The following is a 12,045-nucleotide window of genomic DNA, read 5'->3' on the forward strand; positions in this document are numbered from 1 at the left end:
AGCCTGTCTATGAGAATGTTGTGGTCAACAGTGTCAAAGGCAGCACTAAGATCATTAAGTGTGCCATCTCTGTGCTATGATGGTGTCGGAAACCAGACTTGAAATTGTCAAAGTAGCCATTTGAGTTTATTCAGCTGATTGAAAACAACCTTTCCGATTATCTTGCCTATGAAAGGAAGATTTGAAATTGGTCTGTAGTTGTATAATATAGAGTTATCCAGATTGTTATTTTTTAGCAGGGGCTTAACAACTGCAGTTTTTAGGGACTTCGGAAAAGTGCCTGAAAGGAGTGAGGCATTGACTATTTCTAGCAGTTCTTTTTCTAGACAGTTAAACACATTTTTGAAAAATGACATGGGGAGAGTGTCAAGACAGCAGGTCGATGTTTTAAGATGCTGTACTGTTTCTTCCAGGGTTTTGCCATCAATTGCCTCAAAATCAGACAAGGTGACTAATGTCTGAAGTTTTTGCAGAGGGTGCTGTCTAACCTCAGCTCAACATGAGGACGAGCTGATCGCCATTATAATATCATTGATCTTCATGAAAAAAGATGCAAACTCGTTGCATTTGCTGTCAGAGAGCAATTCATAGGGAACCTGTGTTGGGGGGTTAGTCAGTCTCTCTATAGTAACAAAAAGGGTGCGGGTGTTGTTTATGTTGCTGTTTAAAAAGTTTGAAAAGAAATTCTGTCTAGCTGTGCCTAGTTCCAAATTGAAAGCATGAAGGCTGTCTTTGTAGATGTTATAATGGACTTCAAGTTTTTTTTCCACCACATTCATTCTGCTTTCCTGCATATTCTTTTCATGCTTTGCACTGCTGTTTTGTTTCTCCAAAGTGATTTACACCTGCCAGTAATCGTCCTGAACTTTACAGGAGCAATGCCATCAATAGCATTTTTAACTTCTGAGTTAAAGTTATCGAGGAGAACATCAACACAGTCTGCGGATAAACTTTGTGTCATAGATATAACCTTCATAAATTGCACACTAGTAGTCTCATTTACGCACCTCTTTTTGACAGAGACAGATCTAACTTCAGTGGCAGGATAAATCAATATATCAAAGAAAATACAGAAATGGTCGGATAGCACTACGTCCTTAATAAGAGTGGATGAAATGTTCAGACCCTTACTAATGAGCAGATCCAGAGTGTGTCCATGATTGTGTGTGGGTCCATCTACATGCTGAGACAGATCAAAAGTGTTTAAAACTGTTATGATTTATTTTGCAGTGTTGTGTTCAGGATTATCTGTATGAATGTTGAAATCCCCAGCAATAACAAACCAGTCAAATTCAGAGGAAGTTTCTGATAACAGTTCTGTAAAATCATCAACAAAGGCTGGAGAATATTTTGGAGGCCAATAAATAATTATAAATAGAATGTGTGGAGCACCTTTTAGTACAATACTTAGATATTCAAAGGTCAAATAATCACCAAGTGCAAGTTGCTTGCACTGAAAGACATCTTTAATTATTGCAGCTAATCCTCCACCTCTTCTGACAGCTGTGTAGACACTTATAAAAGTAAAGTTTGGAGGGGCTGGTTCATTGAGGACTGTTGCACTGCAGCTGTTATATAACCAAGTTTCATTTAGAAACATAAAAACCAGGTTGATTGTGGGGATGAGGTCATTGACTAAAAATGACTTGTGCTTAAGTGAGCGGATGTTTAAAAGTGCTAACTTGACAGTATCTGTTTTTGGCCCCACAGCAATCTCGGATTGACGTCTAATAGGCAACGGATTAGAAGCCATACGTCTTGAGAATACCTTAGTCTTTCTATCACTCAATCGAAAAGATATAGAGAAGGCACATTGGGTTCCTGCTTGTTCTGTGTACATTTGTGAATGTTGCTGCTACAGAAGCAGGGACCTGACACATATCACTGAGAGCTGTTATCAGTTGTTTGTTGTTCACTGAGAGCATAAAAAGGACCATGTGATCCCTGGTGTTGTGCCAGTGGCCGGAGAGCTCTCTCTGAGGGAGGGGGTGGGCGAGCTGGACCCACAGGCTTTGGTGGTAGAGTGGCTGCCGTTTTTTGGTTGGTATCTGGAGGCTCACACAATGGAGTGGGAGAGCTTTCTTCCAGCAAACACTAGTTTCTCTAAGAAGCTCAGAAGTGGTGATGGTTGCGAGAGGGAGAAAGTGTGTGGTGACAGCGACTGTGGCTCTGGTGTTTCTGGAGGCTGAAGTATGTTATCTTGGCTCCCTTGTTTTTTTTTTTTACAGGATTTTGTCGTTGGGTCCTGTATCTGTATATGTTCCTCGCTCTGGGAGCGGTCCACTGATGAATGACTGAACTTTAAATCTCCCAAGTGTTTCAAAGAGTTCATTGAAATCCCTCTTAAGGAGTTCTGACTGCTCATTCTGAATATATTTTTCACCACATGTACAATAACCTGATTTACAGATTTACAGAAACCGTTACTTGAGGAAGGCAGCAAGTAGTGGTATCCCTGTTACCAGTGTTTCTGATGATGGAGTTATCAACTATCAGAGTGCTGGGCTCGGCTGTAATCTCAGCAGAGCGCCAATGCCTGCTCCCCCTTGAGCACCTGCCAGCTGCAATGTTAGCTGCTGACTGATGTGATCTTTGTCCGATTACATTCCTGGTATCTCCATCCACATTCATTAGAGGTTCAAATGTATTTTCAAGACATTTCGGGTGTGGAAGAATACCAGATTGGCTAGTCAGGTCATAACCATATCTGGGGTGGATGATGCTAATGCTGCAATATGTGATGCAACTTTGGGTCTAGCTCCTTGTTTATGCCATCGGTTTGTGCTCTCACTTTCACCAGTTACTTTTGGCATCTGTTCTGCTGGTTTATCTATGCTCCGTATACTCTGTATACCCTAACCCTAACCGCAAGTAACTACGTTTCAAGAACTGCAATCTTTTGTAGAAGTCTGTGGCAGTTTGAGAAGCAAGTGGAGTTTGAACCGAAAGGAGGCACTTTCTTTCTCGTACGTCTGTGTGAAGGCAGCTGTGTTGTCCCATTTCAGGAATGTAAACTGCCGGTAGTAGAAGGCTGGTAGAACGCTTTGACAGAAAATCCAATTTTTGTAGTAATAATTCAGTCCCAAAAGTCCTCTGGTTTTAGTGTGCGTGCCAAATTAGGTAGTTTGAGCACTGTGCTGAATTGCTGATATGAAAATAAGAGGTTAAACTGCAAAATCAAGGTAGCAAAGCACGGAGCAGTAAGCCAAAGCATCCGAACAGTAGCAAAGCAGGAAGCGAGGGGAACTGGCCCTCACAGTGAGCCTGGTTTCTCCCAAGGTTATTTTTCAGTAAACGGGTGTCCCATTCCATTTTGCGCTGCACGCTCTGGCGCTACTACTACCAACAACAAAAATAAAAGTTTAAAACATTTGCGTCGACGCATCCAGCATAGAAAGGCTCAAGCCGTTGCATCGCATACACAGACATGCCTGGTGTAGACAGGATGATGTCTGTGAATTCTGCTTTGGGTTTTGATCTTATCTCCTGCTTTGTTGTGTTCCTGGAATCTTGTTCAAATAAAACTGCATTTGGGTACTAAACTAAACACACCAGAGCTGTTGTTACAGTTTTGGACTGTGTCTATAGTAAAATAATGTTTAAAAACAACAAAGTTTTGGCCAACTCGAATAGCAATTTAGAAGAAAAAAAAATCTACATATTAAAGAGAGTTACTGTACCTTAACCGCAGGCTTATTAATAGAATTCTGACACTCAATGTGTTGGCAGTGGATGGGGTTCCAGGCTGTGAGAAAGTGAAAAAAAAAGAGAGAGAAAAATAATGTGTATATTTCAGGTGCTCTAAACTGAAGTTCTGTTTCAACCCACTGGACCAGATCTCACCTGTGTATTGCAGTCCTCTATACTCACTGATGGCGCCTGGAGGCTTAAGGTTGGGCCAGTAATGAAAGAGCATTTGAACAGCTGGAGGCTTCACTTGAGATGGGCCGTATGATATGACATACAGAAGATCCTTTAAAACAAGTGATGTCTCTAGGTCAGTAGGAATGTCTTGTACAGGAAACTCCAAAAAGACAGCAAAAATCAAACCCTTACCTTCCAAACTTCCTGCTTGAATTTCATAAGACACTCCAAAAGCTGACAGTGGTACACTGAAAACAAGCACAGAAACAACATCTCATGAGCCGAGGGCTCACATTCTTGTTCACATGCCCCATAAATACTTCACTACTGACATGTGGCCCAGAGACCTCTGCAAATGACCATCACTTATTGAGAATGGAAATCATTTTCAGTGATGCATTTTCATTTGGATACCTGGATTTGAAGTGTATTGCATGGCAATCATCAACATGGAGGAGGCAGACAGATTGACATATGCTGGAACACCACCCTCTCTTCGAGTCGAACCCACTGAAAAACACAAACATCTGTTCCTGATTTACCTTATTTATTTATTATTTATCAAGTAAAAACTTTTCACACGATGTAGCATTCATTAGTCCTTGCTGCTTATCTTACAAAAAGAAAGTGAACTGTTCTGGATAGACTTGGCTCCTTTCTGGAAATATGCTCCAACAAAATACTCTGCTTTGTTTCTGAAATATCAGTCATATGAAAATATGACAGTATCAGTATACTCACATATGGCCATGGGGAGGAAGGAGGTGCTCAGATACTCTATGATGTCTTTGTGCAGGAAAGGAGGAAACGTGGCTAAAGTGGAGATCATGGTGTAGGGTAAAGTGCAGAGAATATCGTCACTAAGGAAAGGCAGAAGGCATGTTGTGGTGTAAAATATGGCCTGGCCGAGATCTGATAGAGAAAAATAGAGAAACTAATGAGTTCCTCATCTTCCTCAACCACACAGAAAATACTCATGCAGCTTGAACAATATACTGACATTAAAGATTTGTGATGTCACAATAATGATCTTTAGCATGCATGCAAACACTGCATACTGCAATACATGAAAATACTTGGTTATCCACACAAAGCCCTTTATGAGTGCGCCCCATGAACGAAAGATGAAATAAAGAAAATTCATGGTCAGGCACATTGTTTAGATCAGTAAGATGCAAACTAAAAACAATCAATGACAGACTTTGAAAATGTTAGATTCTTGTTTAATTTTGTGATCGACGACAGATATGGTGTTCAAAAGCCGATGCTGATATCTAGAAAGAAGGGTGGCCAATAGCTGATACACACAATTTTATAATAGCAAATAAGATGTACACAAAATTGCCGAATTTAAATGAAGACTTACTTTTACACGATATTTACTCACAATTCAAAAAAAAAATATTTGAGAACAGAAAATGTGAACTATCCATTAACAATTCTGCTGGTAGATTTTTAGAACTGACCAGGCAGAATGATGAATTTCTGGGCACAATTTTCAGCTGATGCGGCAATCTTAAAATGGCCAAATATCGGTCTTTTTAGATTATTTAATTTCCTGAGAAATATCAGTTGGCACTGAAAGGGCTATCATAACGGAAGTGAATTTATGAAACAATACTGTAATTTTTGCAAGGTAAGTAAAAGTTGTTTGCAATTAATAACTGTGCAATTATCCAGCACAGCTTTGCAATATTAAACTTTTATGAACTCGGTTACAAATTTTTCTTGCTTCTTTGTTTTTAATTTCCCCAGAAACAAGTGTGGGAAATGGAATCAACCAATAAAAAAAAAAGAGCGGACTGCCCGTGACTCACCGTGCTGACCATGCTGCAGAAGAGGCACCAGGTCAAGCAAGGTCACGAGAGTGGCATAGAGCCCCTGATAGTCCAGTGAAGGGTATTCTGAGAGCTGGACGTCCCGACTCTGCTGGGGGGCACCAGCCCGGTCGGCCGGGGCGTCCCGCAGAACGCTGTAAAGGAGGGATCGAGTAACTGTAGGGTTGATGGAACTGACTTGTGGTCTTAGAGATGGGGTGAGTGGGAATGGCACAGGAAAAAGACACATGGTCATGGGCACGGCCAAATTGGAAGCTTCCTGGCTCTCCTTTCTGCCTGTACGGGACAGGATGCTGCTCCGAGGGAGGGAGGGAGGGGGGTGGGGGGGAACAGGGGAAAAAAAGAGACAACAAAGACACAAAGAAACAGCACATTACATTGAAATGGCTCTACAGAGACAGTGTAAGTAGAAAAGAACCAAACCCAGATATTCCTCACATAGGATGCAGTGTCTTGATCAATTGCACTGATTTGGTTTCTATTTTGTTTTGGAAAAGTAGTTTTATTTATTTTTTTATTTTATTTTTCTCTTAATTTGAGAAGTGAACCACACAAAACAGACGCTTGCGAAACACGCAACGATCACTGCATCTCATGCGTATCTGGTGACAAGGAGCAAAACTATAAAAATGGCATGTTTTCAGTGGCAGCCCCGTTCTTCTCCAGAGGAAACAGCTTTGACGCGCTCACTGTGCCCTCCATACAGCCAATCAAAGGAGGGTCAGCGGCGCTGAGGCCAAAGAGCCTCATGGGAATTATAGAGCAATGGGGGGCTGTCAGAGATGAGAGAGAATCTCAAAATCAGTTCGGAGGACGATACAGAGATGACACTTCAGAAACATGCTTCAGCCAGTAATAAACATGTATGTGAGGTTACACTAAACGCTCCCTGATCACAACACATGTTTATTGCACCAGAAAAAAAGAATGTCTGTATGTAAATACATTATGATACTGTCCAGTATCATTTCAGGGAAGAGAAATAATGAGATCCAACAGGCACATGGATTTCAGTTCTAAACGAAAAGTAACTAGTCTACAGCTGGGAAACTGTAATGGAAAAGGCATACACTGGTTTCAAAAGCAATGTGTCATGTTTGTGAAGGGATGGGTGTGTGTGTTTGCTGTCCCCTGCAAAATTTTGCCTTTCTGTGCTTTCTTTCAATAAAAACAGCAGTAATTTGGTTTGCGATGGTCTTGAAGGGAGAGAGGAAACGTATTTTGATGTACGTTACATAAAACAGGATGGTGTTCCATTAATCAAACTGTCTAATAAAAGCTCTTGGACAAAACAAATTGTTACTCAGAATCAAACGTGTATATCTGGCAGTGAATGAAATGTGGTTAAACTGCAGAATGCTGCATGAACGTGTTCTTCAGCAGAATTCTATAAACATTTCAAACCCATTGATATGGCCTTCATAAATATATATAAACAAGTCACTTACAGATGTATTTCTCTTCTACAGAGAAAGTAACCCTATCCCTAACATCACTGCTTTAAAAGGGTTAGTTCACCCAAAAATGAAAATTCTCTCATCATTTCCTCACCATCATGCCATTCCAGATGTGTATGACTTTTTTTCTTCTGCTGAACACAAATGAAGATTTTTTGATGGAGATATGATGTTTTTTATATCCATACAATGCAAGTCAATGGGGTCCAATACTAACAAGCTTCAAAAATGACAGAAAGTCAGCATAAAAGTATGACTCCAGTGGTTTAATCAATGTCTTCTGAAGTGATGTAAAGCGCTCTGCAAGTGTAATCAAGCTTCAAATCATGATCACTCCAAGGAGACTGCAGATGTCCAAATTTATAGTGAAAAGGAGTTACGTTTTGGTCTGTTTCTCAAACAAAAACGATCGTATCACTTCAGAAGACATGGAGTCGTAAGGATTACCTTTATGATGCCTTTGTGTACTTTCTGGAGCTTGAAAGTGTCGGACCCCAATGACTTGCATTATATGGAAATAAAACACATTATATCTCAATCAAAATATCTCTGTGTTCTACAGAAGAAAGAAAGAAAGTCAAAAAGTCATTTGAGACGGCATACGGGTTAGTAAATTATGAGGGAATGATCATTTTTGGGCAAACTATTCCTTTAAATATCTGACAATATACTAAATATGTTCTCTCAATAACAAAAGGTTAATTTCATGGACAAACACTGATAAACAAATACACAAAGGAATCACACACACACAAATACACACACATGTATGTACATATTGCTGTCACTAGTGGTATCATATGAAACTGTTTCTAAACTGTCTCACTTCAAATCTTTATTGAACACAATAAACAAATAGTTGTATCAAAACAGCCTCACATGGTTCGTGTTTACACTTTCATGGTGGAAAGATCAAATTATTCATTATTATTTCATTAGATATATAAACAATAGAATTTGCTGAAAGGAAGCAAAACATTTAAAAAATGCTCTTAATATAGGCCTTTATCTCCATAACTCGGATTTAAGCCCATGGAAACTAGTTATGAAAATGATTTTCAAAGCTCAATTATGGCTGAGGTTATTGAGCACTACACAGACATATAAAAGACACAACTACAAACAAACAAAAACAATCCTCAAGTCAGTCAAGTGTTTACTTTGATCCTGTTGAATTAGGAGCTACTTTAAATGATTTCAGCTTACAGCAACATTTCATCTGCCCAGTATCATCAATTACTGTAATGACTTCAATAGGAATCAAGATCATTTTCCTCATTCTTTATCTGTCACTGTCAATCAAATCCAGATCATATGAAGTGCACACAGTTTTTAAGGTGGCCTGTTGTGATGTAGTGATTGTTCAATGTGGTCAAACTGATCTGTTTATGAATCATAACAATTTAGCTAAGATTGTGGCCTTTAAATTAATTGACATGATGTGTCCCAGATTATAAAGCAGGGCTGTTATAGAGCCCTTATAGAGGAATCATGTAGAGAAACTGGGCTGATGTTGGGTAGATCTGATCAACACAGCTCCATCATTCTTGGAACTGTTATTATTAGACAATGTTCCTCTAAATAAAAGCTAGTTCTGTCATAATCATTAGAATGCAACATTTACCATTTAGAATCTCATAAAACAAAAGAACTGTGTGCAGTGTTTTGTATTTCACCTGTTTCCAGTGTTGTGCACTTACCTGAGCAGCGTTTGGGAAAAGTATTTCAGAGTGTTTGCAATGTCTGTTCCGGAAGGCACTGGGTAAATATTGTGTAGCACACGGTTGTGATACTCTTGCAAGTATCGAATCTTAGAGCCAACTAGACAAATAAAGAGCAAAAGGACACATAATGAACATCCAACAGTGTGCACTGCTGCTGTTTAAAGTTTTGATCAACCATAATAGATGAATGAATGACAACTGTAAATATGTCAGAAGGGTTTCATGTTAATCAAGTCAATGGCTTTAATTGCACTGCATTACGATGAACAAATCTGTAAACTCACATCCCTCAACACAAGCACCATGAAGTCAATAGTTTACACAGCTGACGTAATGCTGACATAAAAAGACAAGATTCAAATTTGCTTTCTGAAAATCCCACTTTTTTACTGACAGTTTCATACAGTTTCCATCTAGACTGTGAGATTTACACATAAAAACAGCAAACAGAAAATCATTGTATCATGTAACAGTGTTTGACCTTCTGTTGTTGGACAATTAATGAGGGTGACTCCTGGAAACTATTTGTGTTCCTCATATTTCTCATAGTTTATGATGCAACGGATTTAAACTTTCATTCTCTTTATCTCTTTCTGTGTCATATGTTTCTTCTGTAGTTCTTCTCCACTCATTATTTCATGCTCTCTCTCTCTCTCTCATAATTTGATGCGATATTTTTCCATCTTTCTTGGTTTCTTTCAGTTTCATGAATTCATGTTCAGCTGGTTTGTCACAGAACAGCAGTTTATAGTCCTCTAAAAAACTCAAAAGAATAAAATGTGTGTGTGGTATTTTTTTTTTTTTTCACATTGAGTCTGATCCTCAATTTTCATAATTCTCTATCCAAACAATTCAAAAATTGACCAAGCCTCCAAACCATCACAGCACAGGGCTCAACCTAGGATGGCCCACTGGTCCTGGGTCAGAGAGTTTGGGGCCAGTTGATGTAACTGTCATTAGATGGGCCATCTTACATTTGCTGATCTTATAAATGTATTTTTACACTTACAAACTTAAAACATGTATTGATCATTGTTGTTGCAAATTCTGGTCACCAGGATAACTATTTATCTCGCAAACACAAATTAGGTTGTCAAAATTGCAAGAATAAGTTGAGTTGTATGCCAAACATCATTGATATGTGATACCAGAAAAAGCAGCTTCATTTAAAAAATTTCTAAGAAAGAAAATGGATTATACTAGTTCCGGCACAAATACATACAAAACAATCCAAGCGAAAAAATAACATGTATCATTTTTTTGTGGCAGGGCAAATAAAAATTTGAACGACTGTCCAGACCGGATAAAAAATCCTCCAGGACAATATTGTGAAAACATGCATTGATTAAATATGTTTTGCGCATGTTTATCAAGCTTAAAATTCAGACTTTTCTTGAATAATACTTATTGCTGAGTTCATTTCAAGTTTTCTTGTGTTTGACCAACAACTGACATTTAGAAGTGTTGAGCACACATTGGAGAGGCTGTTTGGACTCCGGTTTACTGAAGAATTAATTTAGGATGCTTTTGGAGCCAGTGTCTGAATGCAGATTTATTATTATCATTTTGGGTTAGAAAGAACAAATCGAATGGCATTGAGAGTTCTTGGAAAGTTCTCAGTAACTAGAGTTGAGCGTTGGTAAACTTTCAAATATTATTTGCCAATTATTTGTTGGGATGTTTTGGAACACATTTAGTGTGGAGTGCAGAGTATATCAGATGCAAAGCTGGTAGCAGTTGAGGTCATTTATGTGTTTGTTCACACTGCAGTCAATTCTGATTTGTTTTCCCAATCTGATTTGAAGAAGTTCAGGCAATATAATCATTTTAGAGTACATCTATGATGATAGAGGTGTATTTGTAAAAATCCTGTGTGGTTTTCCATGTGGTTGTTAGATGTTCATATTATATACTGTAAAAATCAGATTAGGGTGAAACATAAGAGGCTGTAAAAACAGCTCAGGGTTTCAGAGAAGACACAGAGATAAACAGCAGAAGCCACCAGAACAGCTACAATATCACTGTAATACAGTATCTTCATGCAGGGGAAAGTGGGGTAAGATGTACCATGCATTGTATCTAGGCAACTCAACACGATTTTTGTTGTGTGAACATATACAGTCTTCAGTAATCATATTAGCAGTATTAGCAGTAAGTGAATGAGAGGAGCACATGGAAAAGGTGAAAAGCAGGTTTTTTTGCATAATGAAACAAAATTTCTACAATTTACAAGGAATTTTTCCAGATCACATATATATATATATATATATATATATATATATATATATACACACACTCAGTGACCACTTTATTATTTACACTTGTACATCTACTTATTCATGCGATTATCTAATCAGCCAATCGTGTGGCAGCAGTGCATAAAATCATGCAGATACGGGTCAGGAGCTTCAGTTAATGTTCACATCAACCATCAGAATGGGGAACACATCTGGTTATTGTCCAGTAATGGTTCTTCCCAATATGTCCTTTACCATCCCAGTGTCTGTCATCAATCATCACATATCTCACAGATTCAAAGTAACATCAGTTCATTATGATGAAAATCCTGAAGGACACCTGCAGATGTCCTTCAAAAAACACTGAACATAAAACTCCAGCTTCTTTTTTCTGGAATAATCACTATTTGACAATTCGACCTCGACAAATACACATCACCAGAAATCTTCTGTGTTATTTTCAGGCTGAATCATGTAAATATACAGTAAATTATGTGACGTCTCTCTCGCGTTCATTCAGAGACACTGTTGCCTTAACAACGCTTCCGTTATTGTATTTAATAAATCACAATTACACACCAACATGCGTTATAAAATACTTACATTGCTCTGCCTTCGTAGACATGTTAATAATTGTCCCGGATTCATAGAGTAAATGTTGTGTAGATGCTCGAGCGGCGCTTTCTCCCTCAGAACGGAATCAATCGATGTTTGTTCAGGTGAAACCACTGAACCGAATCACAGCAGCGATTATTCTCATACAAACCCAATAACAACACCCGCTGAATGTTCATGTGCGCTCAAATATCTGTGAAGGATGTGTTGATGTCACCATGATCTTAGCTGTCACATGTTTAAAGATTCTCTTCGTAACTCTCCTTTAGAGAAAATGGACTATTCCGTGTCGAACAGACAAAACGACTGA

The 12,045-nt window shown here is 38.6% G+C and overlaps 1 protein-coding gene across 1 annotated transcript in view; it reads right to left on the minus strand.

Moving 5' to 3' along the window:
* Nucleotides 1-11,945, minus strand: part of LOC127411010 (protein unc-79 homolog) — a 135,898-nt gene extending 123,953 nt beyond the window's left edge. The window contains exons 1-8 of the mRNA XM_051646318.1: nucleotides 11,724-11,945; nucleotides 8,860-8,980; nucleotides 5,682-5,995; nucleotides 4,606-4,776; nucleotides 4,279-4,374; nucleotides 4,057-4,112; nucleotides 3,844-3,973; nucleotides 3,681-3,745 (exon numbers count right to left, since the gene is read on the minus strand). Coding sequence (XP_051502278.1) covers nucleotides 3,681-3,745; nucleotides 3,844-3,973; nucleotides 4,057-4,112; nucleotides 4,279-4,374; nucleotides 4,606-4,776; nucleotides 5,682-5,995; nucleotides 8,860-8,980; nucleotides 11,724-11,745 — 975 coding nt within the window. The 5' untranslated portion in view covers nucleotides 11,746-11,945. The remainder of the gene's footprint in view (nucleotides 1-3,680; nucleotides 3,746-3,843; nucleotides 3,974-4,056; nucleotides 4,113-4,278; nucleotides 4,375-4,605; nucleotides 4,777-5,681; nucleotides 5,996-8,859; nucleotides 8,981-11,723) is intronic.
* Between the last annotated feature and the right edge of the window lie 100 nt (nucleotides 11,946-12,045).

This window comes from Myxocyprinus asiaticus, chromosome 20, assembly GCF_019703515.2.
Source record: "Myxocyprinus asiaticus isolate MX2 ecotype Aquarium Trade chromosome 20, UBuf_Myxa_2, whole genome shotgun sequence".
In the NCBI taxonomy this organism is placed as follows: domain Eukaryota; kingdom Metazoa; phylum Chordata; class Actinopteri; order Cypriniformes; family Catostomidae; genus Myxocyprinus; species Myxocyprinus asiaticus.